This window comes from Sinohyriopsis cumingii, chromosome 7, assembly GCF_028554795.1.
Source record: "Sinohyriopsis cumingii isolate HCF-2022 chromosome 7, ASM2855479v2, whole genome shotgun sequence".
Classification (NCBI taxonomy): Eukaryota; Metazoa; Mollusca; class Bivalvia; order Unionida; family Unionidae; genus Sinohyriopsis; species Sinohyriopsis cumingii.
The window spans coordinates 60878007-60896719 of NC_142967.1; the positions used below are offsets into that span (position 1 = coordinate 60878007).

Sequence of the window (18713 nt, forward strand, 5' to 3'; positions counted from 1 at the left end):
AAATCATCTGCTTCTCTTCTGGTCTTCACAAATTCATCAAATGATTTTATTTTCTCCAAATCTTTTGGGCTACACTGGGTCATCAACATCCATGCACGAAGTACTATATTGTGTCACTTTAAAATTTGTTCCATTGTTTCAATTTATTTTCAAAATTCCCATGAATACCAGTGAAAAGGAACTAAAGTTAGCTTCCATATCTCAGCCATCTTTGTATGATCCAAAACAAATGAGAATTGGTACACTTAAAAGAATCCAAAGTCGGCTTCCGAGATTGGCTTGCTTTGCAATAAAATAATCTTTGTATTGATCGCCTTTAAAAAAGAAAAGAAAAACCAGCTTCAAAGCATTCAAAGTAGGCTTCTGAGGCCAGCTTGCTTTGTAATTAAAAAAAACCTTTGTCCCTGATGTCCTGTTGGTAAATTCAAATAATGAGTTAACTGCTTGCTGTCAGTTGTGTTTATTCACCATCTGGGCTTCTATGTGCTTGGCATCTGTAGTTATAATTAATACAAATGGGCAATGATGTCTGCGGGTAAATAGTATACACTGCAATAACTTGCTTAAATGATTTTTGTAACCTGTGAATTAATTATGACTTAAATTAATTTAATTTGACTTTGTCGAAGAAATATATAGAAAACTACATAAGTGTGAAAGAATTATCTCCAACACAGGTCCTAGATCAGAGATATTTAGAACTCCAACTCAGGTCCTAGATTGGAGACATTTAGAACTCCAATTTAGGGTCCAATATTGGGTATGAATAAGGCTTTGCCTAGATCGATGCCATAAATTCTGATCCCTAAATGTGATTTTCCTAACTGACATCAGTGCAAACAATGGATTATTTTTCTCTAATTTCTTACAAGAGTGGTGAGATAAAAAAAATATGCATCATTTGTCTGATTATAGTCATAGAAATATATATATAGTAGTCCCCCCTCTTGAATGCCCCCCCCACCCCGACCAGTAGCCACCCACTTCTTACAGCCAGAATCCCTTGGCACTGATGAGTTTGTGTTCAAAAGTACCACTCAAGAATGGCCAGCCCTCTCTTGCAACCAGCGGCCGGCATATTAGTGCAAAAATGTAAAATGTTCCCCTCACAAGCAGCCACTTTTTCTTCAAATGTATCCAGAACCAATAATTAATTCATATTGTGACGTAAGGTAAGAAATCAGATTATCTGTATCTTCGATACATGTCTCCCAATGCCAAATTTCCATTACTGATAGAAGTGTTGACTAAAGTACATGTAACAGTAAGATTAATATTATATCATTGTTTATAAAAACCAACATTGACAGGAAATGGACTTAACAACGTTATGATAGAGTTTTGGGCTTCACACATCTGTTGAGTTCTTCTCTTTGACGATTACAACTGAACATAATTGTCAAGATCATAACAGGGTCAGCATAGGCTAAAAATAGCTTTTGTGCATTAGCACACACACATACACACACAAAGAAATTAACCTTGACCTTTAACAAAACATGGTACCAGACAAAGACCTAAAAATCATGTGACAACGCAATATCACTTCCTTTAAGGAGAAGGCATTTCGTCCACTCAACAAAAGTTTCATCTGCATAATTAAATCGAATACAGTTGGCAACATCCAAATAAATAATTACCAAACAGCAACATGTCATCACATAAAGGGAGGGGGGTATTATTTTAGAAGAAAGTCAGTAATTCTACACTACAACAGCAGGTGAGGTGGGGAGAGGGGACATGCCAAACAATTTCATGTAGAAATGACTCAAAACAATTTTATGTGGGGGCCCCGAGTGGCAGAGTGGTCTAAAGCGCTCTCCGTTACGGATCACTGCCATTTTACCTCTGTCTGCGTGGGTTTGAGTCTCAGATTCAGCCAATGTGGGTATGTGAGAAAGCTTGCCATTAGCTTCTTGTGGGTTGGTGGTTCTTTCCGGGGTTTTCCCTGAGTTCTTCCTCCACCATTAATACTGGCTACCATGTACAGACTATCGTGTGCTGAAAAATGGCGTTAAACCCTACAACAACAATTTTATGTTGAAAAGACTCGAATAAACAACATTGTAACCAATAAGGAGGTTACTCATTAACAGTGGGAAAATGAAGCAAATGGAAAGAGAATTATGTACGCACCAAAATTTAAATTTTTGAATAGTTTTGCAGTGTGCATGACAACAATACCTGCTTGCATATCACACTTGCACCAAGAATAAGAACATTTAATGTATATTCAGTTGAAATAATTCTATTATTATAAGAAGAAGAACCTTTTAATAATTATGTTACTTTTAAATGAAGGTATTAGATACTTTGAAGTATGTAGCTTTCTTACTACATACATTATATATACTTCTCACAAAAAAGTTAGTTCCTGTCTGGAAAGGCCACCTGTCTTATTAGGCCACTTTCCCAGTGCAGAAGGGGACCTATGTATATGTATATGTATATGTATGTGTATGTATATGTGCATATATGTATGTATGTATGTATGTATGTATGTATGTATGTATGTATGTATGCATGTATGTATGTTTTGGCATCATTAACAAAAGCATAAAAGTGAAGTTTACAATTAAAAATTGTAAACAAGAATTGCATCAGACCACTCCAGTGGCCTAAGTGGTTAGAGCATCTGCCTTGCATGTGAGGGGTCATGGGTTCAAACCCCAGCCGAGTCATACCAACAACTTATAAAAATATATAAATGATATCAACAGCTGCCTCACTTGGCACTAAGCATTAAGAGTTTAGTGTTAGGACTGGTCTGCCTGGTGTCAGGATACAGTAGTCCCCCTCTTGAACGGCCCCCCTGACCAGCGGCCACCCGCTCCTTACGGCCAGAATCCGTTGTCACCGACGAGTTTGTGTTCAAAAGTACCCCTCGCGAAAGGCCACCCGGCTAACGCGACCAGCGGCCAGCATATTAGTGCAAAATCATAAAATTTACCCCTCACAAGCGGCCGCATTTTATTTGAATATGTATCCAGAACCAGTATTGTATTCATAACGTGTGTTAAGTAATCCGATTTCTGTTTCCCGATGTCAGGTTTTCGTTACTGAAAGAAGTGTTGAGTAAAGTACATTTATCACTAAGGTTAATATTATATCATTTACGCCTCACGAGAAGCCAAATTTATTCCATAAAAACCGAGAAAGACTCAAATTTTAATCCATACAAAAGGGTACGTACATGTAATCCAATTAGCCTTACTACTGTGTTATCATAAGATGTCCGGTTTAGTCACTCTGATAATTGTTAAGAAAACAATTATCGAACAGTAGAAACAGCTGAGAAGTGGCAGTATCGATGTGCAATACCCAAGTCAGCAGGAAAATGGTTTAATGGCCTTTATGGCTTCCCTTAGTAAGATGTTGAGCTTGTTCACTTTGGTAATCAGTGGCTATTACCCCTGACAATAATTGTCAAAATTATGAATCCTAGCGGCCGCGAGGTCAAATCTTCGTGATGTTAATGGTACATATCGAAGCCGTTTTGGCTTCTCTCACCTAGTTTCAAGAAATGTATAAAAACAATAGGGTACCAGACTGCGACTAACGAATCACGTGACAAGATCACTTCCTTTAAAAACACACGGCAATTTGTTCAGATGCATACAAAATTGTTTTATTAGTATTGTAGTTGGCAACATGAATAACTTACTGCAAAAAGATCAACATGTCATCGAGGAAAATAAAAATTCTCAGTTTAGAGGAGAACGTGAAAGTAATTAAACTGACGGGAAGTGGGGGGGGGGGATCGTCGAGGATCCATGCAGAAAACTAACGTCGGGAAGACTCAGATAAACAATATCGTGAAAGATAATGAAACAATTCTGCAGAAGTGGAAAGGTGAAATGGACGGAGAAAGGAAGATTGTTTGAGCCAGGAGACGTTTGTATCCTGATTTGAAACACAAGAAAAAGCAAAAATTTTGTCAGTTGAACTGGGATATGACGACTTTACCGCAAGTAACGGATGGTTGCACAGATTTCAAGTGCGACACAATATCAAGTATTCTGTCATTAGCGGCGAATCAGCAGATGTTAATAATGAAGTTGTCGAAGATTGGAACAAAAGACTAAACGGTATATGCAGGGGATATGACAGCAAGGATATTTTTAATGTGATGAGACTGGTTTGTTTTTTAGACTGTTACCAACAAAGTGACGTGATGTGAACTGTAACATAATTATAAAGACAGTTTTATAACTGTATCAATGGTTATTCATAGCATTCTTTTGCAAATGATGACAAAGTTTGTTTTACATTTATTTCACATCATGCATGTGATTTTTTAATTAAAATATTAAATATTTAAAATTAAATGTACTTGTGACTTTTTTCATATGTATTTACTATTCGCATTTGTCATCCCCCTCTAGAAAGGCCACCCGCATTATAAGGCCACTTTCCTGCTGCATTAGGGGTGGCCTTATAAGAGGGGGACTACTGTAATATGAATGGGTGAGACATGATGCTACATGCATCATAGTGATATGACTAAAATTGTTGAAGCTACATTAAATATCTAAATCAAATACACACAAACACACACAGAATTACATCATATAAGTTGGAAATTATTCTTTCAGTGTTACAAATACTTGGAAAAGTGTAGATTTTCACAACATAATAGTCATAACATCATCCATGACATCAACAAGTGCCATAAAACGAAAAAAATGAGGTCACCAAATAGCCAGAAATGGCACAGATGGAATTTCATAATGATTGATAGACAGGTGTAGATAAATAGATGAAGGCTGTCAATTTTCCAAATGCAGATGTTTACCTGTTGCTTGAGTAGATCAGTATTTTTCCGTCTCAGTGCATCACACATTCTGTCACATAGATTCATCCAGTATTCTATTGTTGTATCTACATAGATTCTTAACTTCTCAATCTGAAATCAAAGACATTATAGTTTATATATTATTCTGCCAGAGTTTTATTATGCTACTGAATTATTAAAATTCATATGTCTATTCTACATAATCACATCCATGGGTGACTCTGAAATATTAATAAAGGCCACCGGGCAGCCCCAATTCTGCTGGTGCTGAATTTTTAATGGGAAAAATTTCAATTAAAAGTTAGTAAATTTTGTCAACCAGAACTTTGCCATCCTTCTACTGTTACCAGATAAAGTACTTTTTCACTTTCTGGATGTCATCTTGATCATACAAATGCTTGGCATTGCTTTTAAGTGCATTTAAGCATAATAAGTAGTTGTTGTTAGCTCTCAGCACATGCTAGGCTATAAATGGCAGCCAGTATAATTTGTGGAGAAAGACATCGACCCATGGGTGAGATGTCAGTGATCTGTGTCAACAGAGGTGAGATGTCAGTGATCTTTAAAAGCAGACCTAAGATGACTTGGCCACCTGGGGTCCCACATAGTATGTAATTAGACTCTAGAACTCATATACCTCACTGAGGAGCTGACAAATGAGCACTTAATCAGATCAATTTGTTTGGATGGTTGGCAGTACATAATAGAAGTGACTTAAAAACACATTTTGTGCCATGAATTTATTAATTAAATTCAGGGCCTATAGCAGTCATCAGTTTACAATGGCCAGTCTAATTCCACCCCCATCCCCCAGTTCCTATATAAATGCCCTGTATGTAACAATCACCAGCCAGGTGTTTCCCAACCAAACTATGGTTTCTACCTGCCATAGGCAGTTCCACTGTACTGTTTATGATCTAGTAGGGGTTATAGCAAAACTATAGCAAAACAGTTTTTTAATATGGAAAACATTACATGGCATTTTGGAAAAGTTTTGCTTTTTGCCCTATTGGAAGGGATGTTTACTTTATGGCAACCAAAACATGAACTATTGGCCAAGGAGAAACGTCACTACTCTAAAAGTATGCAAAAATGGTTGCCCTCCCTCCACCCCTTAATGTTTTGGCTGAACAGAAGTTTGATCGGCTAAAAATAAATCCCAATTTTATTCAATAACAATGAAAGGACTTTTCTAATGGAAATTACTAGCAGTCTTCATTCTGCAAACTCTAATCACAAAGACTGTTCTCTTCTATATTAATTATTTTGAAACAAAGAAGGCCTTTATGATTGTTCAATACCCAAACCCATTACCTCATTCAAGCGCCTTTTGACACCTCTACCTGATTCGCATGCAAGCACCTTTGACATCTTTACACCATTCTCATGAAAGCGCCTTTCCATGCTTGCTTTCCATACATAATATGTTTGTACCAAAATTGTAAAATCATTAAAATTGATGTTAATCGTCACATATACTACATTGCTTAACAGTTAACAGACAGGCGCGTATGTGTATGGATTCAAATAGGTAACATTTGTTCTATTTATAGTGCAGAGATGGAGTTCTGTTTACTATTTTTAACTTTACTGTTGTCTGTGATATGATTACAAATAGTGAACATAACTTTACAATATTTGCTTCTTCAAGAGCTCCAAGCTCACCCTGATGGTGATTTCGTAACAAATTTAATAAAGGGTTTGTGTGAGGGTTTTCATACTGGTGTTCAGGAAGAACCTTCAGCAACCTTTGAATGTAAAAATTTAATGTCTGCTAGAGCTCAGCCACACATAGTTCAAGATATTATAGAACATGAGAAACAAAATGAGTTTTGATAGGATCTTTTGATTCTTCACCTTACCCCATTTACAGGGTAAATCCTATAGGCATCGTTGTGGGTAAATACTCCAGAAAAAAAAGACTAATTGTCAATCTCTCTGCCCCACAAAATAATCAAGAACACTCAAGCCTTAATAGCTTGAGTGACAAGCAGAAATTTTCCTTGAAATATGTCCAGGTCGATGATGCCTCAAAGACAATTAGAACGGCAGGAAGAGGGGCATGTAAATTTGACATTTGCGATGCATTTAAACTCATCCCCATCCACCCTAGTCTGTGGCCCTATCATGGCATTAAATGGAACAATCAGTATTATTTCTATGTATGTCTAGTGTTTGGTTCTTGGTCTTCACCAAAGATTTTCACCAAAATGTCACAAGCTATCAGTTGGATTGCAGTGAATAATTATGACACTGACAATCTGTTCTACTCATTGGATGCCTTCCTTACAATTGATCACCCTTACCACATGGCTGATAGAACCATGGCCATCATGATAATGCTTTTTGCTTGTTTGGGAATTCCACTTGCTCTCATAAAACTCTTGGTCCTACCACATGTTTGGAATATTTAGGAGTGCTTTTGGATACATTAACTGTGCAAGTAAAATTACCAGTGGAAAAAATTGACAGAATTTGAAACCTTCTGACTCAATTTCTCAAAACAAAATCAGTAACTAAATGTGAACTCCTAAGTCTCCTGGGACACTTGAATTTTGCCTGTCATGTAAATGTCCCAGGCAGGTCATTTGTCTCTTATTTATTGCAGGTATCAACGTCTGTTAGGGAGCTACATCATCACCTACATATTTCCAGAGAATGCAAGAAAGATTTACAAATGTGGAGTGGTTTTCTCAATCAGTGGAATGGGATTTCTCTATTTTATGTTGATGTTATCTATGATTCTGCAGATATGGAACTTTACACTAATGATTCAGGGTCTGTTGGGTTTCGGGGTTATTTTAAAGGTTGCTGGTTTGCAAATTCATGGCCAAAGGAGCTACATCCTTTGGTGGCCTATAAACTCTCTATAGCTTTCTGTGAATTGTCATAGTGGTGGCAGCAGTGTTGTGGGGTCATGAATGGCAGCAAAGGAAAATACTCTTCCACTGTGATAATGAGACAACAGTTGCAATAATAAAAAAAAGCAGATCAAAGAGTCATGGGGCATTATGAAACTAATGCGCTGCCTGGCTTTGACATCTGTTATTAACAGCTTTGTCATATACGCTGAACATATACCAGGGAAGAAAAATGATATAGCTGATTCATTATCCCATTTACAATTACACAATTTCAGCAGCTGGCATCCACAGCAGAGCAACAACCATGCGAGTGCCTTCCTCCAGCAATACGACTGCTCACCTAGAGCCTACCGTAAAATTCTTGTGGGACTCATCTTTGACCATGAGCACCAGATATGCGTATCCAAACCTTCAGGTCTTTCATGGTAGGATTGTGGATTCCAGGATCTAGTTTGCCCTCCCCCCCATTGTGAAGGAGGACACCCTGATTTACTTTGTTGCGCACTGTATGCAGATGCTGCACCTGACATATCAAACTATAAAACTTTATCTAGCCGGTATTCGGCATCGGTATAATAACTAATTAGTTATTTACTTAGACTACAGAATATAATGAAAGGTGTCAGAAAGGTGCAATGTGATTACAGACAGAAATGACTTCCTACTACATATGATATATTATGTGACATATGGCAGTGCTTGCAACACTATGGACTGAGTGAGTACAATAATCTCTTACTACAGACTGCCTGTGCACTTGCTTTTTATGCTTTTTTGCAGTTTGGAGAATTTATTATTCATGAAGCCCTAACTGGCTATCAATACATATAACTAACATTTCTACGTTTATGCACATCAGGCTTCTCATGCAGTTCCAAACTTATTTCATGCATTTTCAATCATTATTATCCGTATATATCCTGATATTTACTTTAAATTGGGGGCCTTCGTTACAGTCACATGGTTCCATAGCCACAGCACTCCCTTCACTTTGTTTGGGCCATTGCCAAGTTTCATGCACTCACAACTTTGCTTTTGAACCCCAATTTGTGTCAGTACTTAAATGTACTCAACTATTATGCCCAGATATACTTAATACCCGCTTCCTACGGTGCATGCATAGAATATTGGCTGATGTTTGTTATCATGGCATCCTAGTGTAATAAAAGGACAATTTTATTGTAAATTATGTTTCTCTGAAAGTGATTACCCAATCACATTAATGTTAATAATTACTTCTGCTAATTCCAGAATCCAGCCCTTCCTGTCCATAGAATTGAAAAGTCCCTCTGTACATTTTATAGACCCAGGGGTATAATTCTCATAGGTGGCACTGCATATACAATATTGTCAATTTTTACTTGAGTGCTGTCTGAGACAGGATGCTCACATTGAGGGGAGGGTTGCAAGGGATTTCTCACAATGTGATTGGGTAAGTATTTTCAGAGAAACATAATTCACAGTATAATTTCCTTTCTTTGTCAAATACATAGCAGCACACATTAACATCAGGAGACTGGTCTCCTTGGTGACTTGTTTGCGGATTTAATTAGCACGCATTAACATCAGGAGACTGGTCTCCTTGGTGACTTGTTTGCGGATTTAATTAGCACACATTAACATCAGGAGACTGGTCTCCTTGGTGACTTGTTTGCGGATTTAATTAGCACACATTAACATCAGGAGACTGGTCTCCTTGGTGACTTGTTTGCGGATTTAATTAGCACACATTAACATCAGGAGAATAAGTGGAGGAATGTCTGAGCATCCAGCCTCTAATTTAATAAAACTCTAAGGTTAAAATTCTCCTAACCATAGCCGACACAACTGAATTTAAGTGTATATACACATGCAAGGGACTATCCTGTTGGCTCCAAAAACTCAATAAAATAACTACAAGGAAAAGTTTTTTTCAGGTGAATCCTGCAAAAGTTGACAGGTCCTACCTAAGGATGAGGTTGTGTCAGGAGAGGCATGGTCTGGTGCCTGTCTGGATAGCAATCACATGACCAAAGAGATTCAACTTGGTGTTTTATGTCATGCAAATAGAAAGAAAAAAAGTGGACTGAGCCAACCCACTGATTCCATTTCATCTTTAATGAGACATTGCACTGAAAGGCAAGGCTTGAAGAAATAACAAATATTTTGTGAACTGAAATCCTCATCAGTTGTACATGCTCCTGTATGATAACTGGATGGCTCCCAACAGCCAGGATTGTAACACTTATGGTGTTATGTCCTCTCTGATTGGTTCTACTGGGAGGAAAAGCCTCTGGCATCCAGACCATATGGTCTTCATGTGCTTCAGATTTGGAGAACACCTACTGGGTCCTGTAACCTTGCCTCTCTATAAGAATCAATCAACAAAATGGGTCATAACATTTACTTTCTGGATGCCATTAGACAAAAGCCTGTTGGTAGTGATGAAACCCAGTTGTGCCATTAGAATAAATGAACTGTTGGAAAGAAACTAGGTAGTTTTGGTCCGCAGAGCTCGCTTACTCTCAATGCTGAAGTGAAGGCCATCATGAAGCACTTCTTGTGTGACAGTTGCTTCAGCGATGCTGTGGATAAAGGTTCAAATTCAGAAGACTTGAGTCAAGACCCACAACTGATTCCACTCTGGGAACAGATTTAGAAAGTGAGGTCAGAATAGATCATACTTGGATAGCAAAGCAGAGAGATCTTTGTTGTGAACACCAACAAAGGTAGTCCCAAATCAACAAGCATAGCTGTGGTGACTTTGTTCCACCTTGTTTGCGAAGGTAATACGACCACCACTGAATTGTCTGACATTATTATGACATTTTTCAAATGAAGACAGTCCTGTCAAACATGGGGGAAGGCTTTGTGGATTGCCTTCATTTCCAAGAGGTTGATCTGAAGGGTTCTTTCTGGTTGTGTCCACTTGTCATAGACCATCAAAAAAGTCCAGTAGCAAGTGCACCCCCAGCCTGGCAAGCTTGTCTGAGCAGATTGTGACTTGTGGATGTGGGGCTTCCAATGGAACTACACTAGGCATTCTCTGTTCTGCCACTGGATCAAGAAGTATCTAACTTCCATGAGATTTTAATGGACAAGAAATTGGAAGCCACTAAGAGAGGAGGGCCATCTGCAAAGGGTGCCAAAATTCACAAGATCCGCTGCTGAATGGAAGAGCCCAAGCCCAATGAATTGAAGGAACTCCCTTACCATGATAAATTTTTTGGAAGAATTGATCCTCTGATACTAAAACAATGGTCCAGGTTTGGTTGGAAGTAGGTTCGTATGAGTGAGGGACTCCATACCCAAATGAATGAAATGTTGAGAAGGATTTTTGTTGTTGTCGTTATAGGGTTTAACACCATTTTTAGCACAAGATAGGCTAAACATGGTGGTCAGTATAAATGGTGGAAGAAGAACCCAGGAAAAACCCAGAAAGAACCACCGACCCATGAGAAACTACTGGCAAGCTTTCTCACATACCCACATTGGCCGAGCCCAAGAATCAAACCCACGCAGACAGAGGTGAGATGGCAGTGATCCGTAATAGTGAGTGCTTTTGACCACTAACAAACTCAGAGCCCCTGTTGAGAAAGGAACAAGTGCTGATTTGTCCATATTTACTATCCACTCTAAAGTTTGAATGAGAGATAAGGCAAAATAAAAAATAACTCCTATGAGAACTCAAACTTAGAACTTTTTGGTCACCTATATGATTTCTGGGTATGGAGCTGGACTTGTACCATATGGGTTGCCTAGTCTGTATGATGCAACTTTTTCTGGTGGCATCCATCTGCAATATGTCTTCCATATGACAGATTTAAACAGGTAACTGGGGAGGCATTCCCAAACATCCAACTAAACTAGATAACAAGTCAGAGGGTGGGTGTAAACTTAAAATATCTTGTTCACTGGAATTGGATCAAGGCCTTTTTTCCTTGTCGTGAACTGTGTTTGAAGAATATTTGACCATAAATATTCTGTTCACAGAGAGCACACCTTGCAGGTTTTTGACAATGAGCATTTAGAGTGTGGCAAGGCATGACCACTGATTGTTTTCAACAACCATAAATCGCCTGCATCTTTTTCATCTAATAACCAAGTTGTCACAGACTATATGAAAATACAGAGAACAAACTTACCAGATTTAAATACGATGTGAGTTAATGGCTATTGAATAGCAAAATATGAAGGTATGTTTCCACCTAAATCAACAATTGCTAGGAATGGAAAAAGAAAACAGTTGCTGATCGAATTTAACAAGGACAAAACAATAATATAAATATATCTGAATAAAGAGATATGCAAAATAGGCAAAATTCTATGAAAAGAATAACTGTTCTTGTGGCACTACATATATGTAAATTTGGCATTACCATGTCAGCACATTTTAATATGAAGCATCAACAAATTCACAAAATACATAAATACGCAGTACGCATTGCACAGTATGATTGTCAGACTTACTGTACACCTAAAAAGCCAAAAGAAAAATAGAAATCCATGGATTCTCTGAAGCCTGTCAACAGTGTGCACCTCAAGTTTAAACTAACGATATCTGGTATATGGAGTGCCACCTGTAGGGGTATGGTGAGGTAATCTGTAATAGTTACTTCCGTTTGTCTATATGAAGTACAGACAGACGTTTCAAGTTTAAGAGAGGGCTGAATTCAAAAGGCAAGAGAAGTAACTCCTAGCGTTAGTGTAATTGGTTAATGTATTTGACAGAGAAACCAATCTTAATTATGACACTGTGCTGAATACCTTTGTTTCCCATTCTTCACTCTGTTTGTGCATGTCTTGAAGCTGACTAAAATCACCAACCAGTACAAATTTAGCTTTATGAATGACCTGAGGAGCAAGCTGATCCACTTCAAAGCATAGGTCCCTTATGCTCCTGGAAAAGTAATAAATGATACTTTGATATATTTGTATCTATATATATGTCTATATATCTTCATGGCAAATAATAACTATGTAATGCATTATTGTTCTACTTAACAGTAATTTTAAATATCATAGTATTTTTCACACTTTCTGGTCTTCAAAGAGTACATGCACACCACATTATTTGAAATGTGTTTTATTTATAAATGATTTAGTATTCTTATCCATAAGAAAATATATATCTGATAACCTAACATTTTAAATAATAAACAAGAATGGTTGCATTTAGAAATTCAAATTCAGTCTAACCCATTTAATGAATAATAATTATTATGCATCCAAATAATACAAAACTTCAACCAAATAAGGAAATAATGTTCATCTCAGGTAGTTATGGAAAATGAAGTAAAAGTAGATTCTACGACTTCTAAAGTATGAAAAAAAATTAGAAAAATTTTGTTTGACTAATAATATTAATTTCAAAAGTTAATTGGTTACTTTTGTTTCTGTGTATCTTGACAGTGATTAGCTACATTTTGAGCAGCATCTACTATATGATTTGTCCATCCCAACAACTCTCCACAGTGAAGATTTACTTTCTGCTTATCTCCCTTTCTAGCCCAGGAGGTTAAATTGGCTACCACCATGCCAGCATGGGAGTCATGGGAAATGGGAACTACAAAAGATTAAAAATATTGGAGAAATACATCACTCAAGATGGCTATATAAATCTGTCAAAAATATGAATCGATATCTTTCTTGTTTTTCCCTCCTGTCCATGAAAATTAACTAACTTCTTTTCATTGCCATTAAAACACCTGAATTCCAAAGTCAAATGAAAAAGACGACAGTTAATGAGTATCATAATAAAAATTAAACACTAATACTATACCTGTTTTAAGTGCATGATGGTCAAAGCATAATCTCACAATAAGAATGACTTGCTTACTTATCACAGCCACTGAAGTAATCCCAGCAAAGTGAGTTCTCATGATAGTCTCAAAGATTCATGAGACTGGTAGAAAATTGGTTGTTTAACACAGTAACTCATTTTATTTGGTTGCAACTGTGTTTTGTATACTGTGCATGACACACCTGATATTCAAGTCAAGAGTGCTGTCATGTAACATGCATCTGAAGTCTCTGGGTTCAAAATTTGGAAGGTTCTCCTTTTCTTCAACCTGCCACAGAAAGCAAGTCTATCATTTGCAGATCAGTTTGTTACTGGAAATTTTACTGGTTCATAGCTCACACTATGTTTGACTATGTCTCTGTTATCTTTAATTGAACCATTACAATGTCCGACACTGAAATAAATGCTATAAAATCTGACAAGAAAATGAAGCTTTTCAATTATGTTACTTTTCTTTATGCTTATTCTTACGATACTTTTAACAATTACCAAAGTTACCACAGGCAAAAATGGTCAATGGGAGATCAATAAACAAGTCTTATAAACAATTGAGATCAAACTTAAAGGTTCAGCAAAAATTATATAACTGGCATAATGCATACATATAATTTATATGTAGCTATGAATATAATAAAAGAAAATAACAATAATGCCATAATGCTAGTTTCTAGTAAATTACTTGGCTATATTTTCATCATTATCTGTACCTTGGTTATTGGCATGACTTTAGAGCTAAGACTTCAGAAACTGAAATGAAAGATGACCAGTCTGGCATAATCATCAAATGCAATATAAAATGCAGATAAATTGTTGCTTGGTGGTTGTGGTTGTTACTGCTGTTGCTGTTACTGTTGACTATTTACCTGTATGTGTCAGGCTGATACTCTTCTGCATATTTGACCTTTGTGGTACTGAAACGACCTCTTGCTCTTTGCCCAATGGCCGCAGTCTGGGGTCAGAAGTTGCTATGAAACGGTTGCTAAAACCAGACTTTTGTTTGTTACTTTGGACTTTACCAGCTGAGCCTTTATTGTGTAGTTTTGGTGACAATAAGACACCTGTCAACAAAATTAATATAACCACTCTTGTAATAGAGTTGATCATAAATTCAAACCATGTATTGTAAAAACCAATTAAGAAATAATCTTAACACTACTGATGATATACTATAACCTTCACCTAGAACAATTAAAGACTGAGCATGCAATAAAAGTATATACACCAAATTACATAAATGCTTTGTTCCAAATCAGCAGAAATAAAAAAACTGATGTAGCACAGAGATAAACTGAGGCTGTCAAAAAAGCCATATCAAAGAAGTTCCTTTCCAGACTTGGAATAAAACATAGATGCACTTTTGGGTTTATTACATACTTCCTCTTATAGGCCTTACAGATATACAGTGAGAATGAAATTCAAAATGAACTGGGATTTATTAAAATTCAATTCACTACATCTAAGACTATTGATGACTGAACGTCAGTATCAAACACACTATGTTATGATTAAAAGGGCATGTAATCAAAATATAACTGATCTCGAGTACAAGTGGTTACTTACCTGGATAGTCTTGTAACTGAAGTGATATCACCACAAACAAATACATACTGCCTGATACAGTAATAATATTGAAATACAGACAGGAAATTAACATTCATTATATATGATGTTAAGATGATATAATCTGTTTTATAATATCAGTGATCTTCATTTATTTGTAAACATCAAGACTTTTCTGCTTTATGAGTTATTTTGTAGCAATAAGAAATAAAACTAAAGTTGTTCCTTTCAGAGATCATGAGACCCTCAAGAACATTTGCATGAGATAAGAAAAGTAATTATCGTTCCTGTTTCTTGACTTTGTGATTTCATTATGTACTGTTTGTTTGCAGTAAAATGACATTTGTCAAATTTAATCATGGAACAAGCCAATTAGAGAAAACTGAATCATGTACTGATTATGTCTCAGATAACAGCAAAAGTTCAGACATTTTCTGTCTTTTCTCACATGGCATTTCAATATCTTAGATCCCTGAACAATAATTTCCTGCTGTCTTAACTGGAGTCACTGAAAAATATTTTTCCTTTGATTCTGCATTCCATGCAATGTATTTAGAATCTGGCAATATCAAGTCAGAAACAGAAGACACCTTTTGAATATTTTGAGGAAAATTCTGTTTACAAAAATGCTATTTTATGTCATTCAAAAATATCGGAATAAATATTATGAGATTATTTTGATAGCATTTCCACTTTGAGCAGGCCTAGTAGGTAAAGGAATTCCTGAATGGATTGAGTTTTCCTCAAAAAGAAAGAATCCACCATGGTACTGATTTTCAATTCCTGAGGGAGATGTACCCTCTTTAACTGTGTGTTAAACTCCATACCTAAATAACAAATTGATAGATGGTATCAGGTCAGATATGTCCACAAGAAATCCCAGGATGAGGAGCGGTGTACCAAGATGTCATTCTCTAAGATATAACTCACCTAATGCTTTTATAGAATGTCGTCCAGAAAGCTTGATGTTGCCACCATAGAGATAGTCTGGACATGAGCCTCGACTGCCCAGGCTTTTGGTTCATCAGACAAGTGAAGACACAGGGAATGATATTGAGTCCAAATGTGAGCACTCTGAATTGGTACACGATGTCTTTGTAGGCAAATCACTGTAACTTCCTGGAAGACGTGTGAATAGGGACTGGAAAAAATTTGTCCTTTAAGTCCACAATGATTGCAAAGTCTCCCTCTTGGATGGCATTCAAAATGCACCATAGTGTTTCCATCATGAACCTGGGGGAGTGAATGTATGTGTGTGTGATTTGGATTTTTAACGTAGCTTTAACAATTTTTAAATCATATCGCTACAATGTCTGCAGTGTGATAGTTTATAGTGATGTCTAGCACTGTGGCATTAGGCGGCAGACATGTAGCATAACGTCCCACCCAGTCACATTATACTGACACTGGGCTGACCAGTCCTAGCACTAAGCTCTTAACGCTGAGCGCCAAGCCTTGCAGCTGCTAGTAAAATTTTAAAAGTCTTTGGTATGACTCAGCCTTGGATCAAACCCACGACCTTCCACATCTGAGGTTGACATTCTAACCACAAGTCCACTGGAGCGGTCTGTGGTGTGAATGAAAATAATTTATGGTGATTAAGTCGATGACATGGCATAGAGTACTTTTGGGACCAAAAATAATCTTGAATATAAACCCAGAGAATTTATATTTTGCACAATTTCTACCACCCTTTTCTGGAGAAGGCTGTTTATTTCTTGGTGGTGGTTCTGAATGAATATGTGGGGATGTTTGTAACTAATGGGACTCTGGGCAGTGGAGGGTATGTGCTGAAAGTGAGGCAGAGACCCTCAGAAACCACTTGTCGAGTCCAATGGTCTTCATCGCAAATCTTGTCCCATTCGGCAGGTAAGGGTGGTGTGAAGGTGATGTCATGCTTTGATAAATGGAGGCTGTTGTCAGGAGAAATGTTGGTGAAAATGTCATTGCTCCATCTCTCTTATCCACTTTTGTTTATGAGAACTGTGGTTTTTAATGGGTGTAACTTCAGTAGGACAGCTTTCCAGAGGTCTGTATCCTAGGTTAGTCCTGATTTCCCTGAATGCTACATTCAGGTTGTATGGGGTGGGATTGGTCTCCTTGGTGACTTGTTTGCGGATTTCATTAACCCATCTGTTAAATACAAGATCAGAAGATAAATGTGGCAATTGTAGCTTGACCGTATAATGATCCTTAAAGAAGCTAGAGGTAGACAGCATTGCATCTCATTCTGCCAGCGGTAAATTTGCAACTGCTTATATGGCATTGGCCAGGGTATGCTGAGCCACTCTGTTTAATACTTGGGCCATTTTGGAGACTGTCCTGTGGGATTCAGAGTGGAAGGAGATCAGCTGTTTTCTGCCTGTTGGAATACTGCCATGGATACGAAGTCCAAAATAGACCCCATGGAAATCATATTGCATACCAGCTGCTGAGTGTCATTAAAAGATGTCCAATCCATATGTATGGAGTTTAGCTTTGTCATCCTTGAAGCTGTGATATCATGGTCAACTGATGGGGTGTCCATTTGAAATACTGGGGCATGGGTGTGTTTGATTTAGATTTTTAATGTAGCTTTAAAAAAAAATCCAGTCAAATCACTATGATGTCTGCAGTGTGGCAGTTTAAAGTGTTGTCTAACACTGGGGCATCATGCCGCAGACATGTAGCATGATGTCCTACCCAGTCACATAATATTCTGACATCATGCTGATCAGTCCTTACACTAACCTCTTAATTCTGAGCGCCTAGCCAGGCAGCTGTTAGTACCATTTTTAGAAGTCTTTGGTTTGAACCCATGACCTCCCGCATCCTGGGCGGACGCTCTAACCAATGGGCCACTGGATTGGTCCCTGGGGAATGGGACTTATAGAACTGCCAATGAAATTTTGATGGCAGGAGCATGAGAAGAATAGTCGGTTGATGCTTGGGTCTTGTAACTGGCCAGGTAGACAGTCCAACCATTTTTAGAAGTCTTTTGCTCGAACCCATGACCTCCCGCATCCTGGGCAGACGCTCTAACCACTAGGCCACTGGAGCGGTCCCTGGGGCATGGGACATCTAGAACTGCCAATTGAATTTTGATGGCATGGGACATCTAGAACTGCCAACTGAATTTTGATGGCAGGTGCATGAGAAAAATAGTCGATTGATGCTTGAGTCTTGCAACTGGCCACATAGACAGTCCAAAATGTTGGTAACTTGCCAGACTACAGAAGTAATTTGAAGCTGGACTCTTTCCTTTTAGTCAGAATATCAATTGATCGAGGTAGTGCATGAAATTGGAGGAGGAGGGCAGAACTCCAAAGGTAAAAGCAGGAAAACTTCTTCAACTGAAGCTCGGAAAACTGAGTTTTCCTGCCTATAGTCTAGTAACAACAAAGGAACTTGGGACCAAGCATCATCGTCTTTGATTGTCAGTAGGGAGTATAACATCTCTTCTGCTTCCTGAGAATTAGCTGGTGAATAGTATCAAGGTCTGCCAATCACTAAGCTCATGGAGCACCCTAAATTTGATAACGTGCTTCCAAGTGGTCGCTGATTAAAGGATCACTTCGAGTGGCAAAGATTTGAGAATTTTGCAAAGTGACATCTGTTGGAATTTGAGGTACTAAGCTTGGCATCATATGTAGTGAGCCTCAAGAAGTAACATGCATATTAGGCTGATCCATGAAAGTTTGTGTATAGACTGGGTTCAACATACTTAACAACA

The 18713-nt window shown here is 37.6% G+C and overlaps 1 protein-coding gene across 2 annotated transcripts in view; it reads right to left on the minus strand.

Annotated features, from left to right (window-relative positions):
- The window catches only part of LOC149795356 (vinculin-like), a 104351-nt gene that overhangs the window by 48688 nt on the left and 36950 nt on the right, over positions 1-18713 (minus strand). For both annotated transcript variants that reach the window (XM_089965133.1, XM_089965132.1), the window contains exons 14-17: positions 14305-14499; positions 13027-13204; positions 12406-12538; positions 4796-4906 (exon numbers count right to left, since the gene is read on the minus strand). In XM_089965133.1, coding sequence (XP_089821259.1) covers positions 4796-4906; positions 12406-12538; positions 13027-13204; positions 14305-14499 — 617 coding nt within the window. The remainder of the gene's footprint in view (positions 1-4795; positions 4907-12405; positions 12539-13026; positions 13205-14304; positions 14500-18713) is intronic.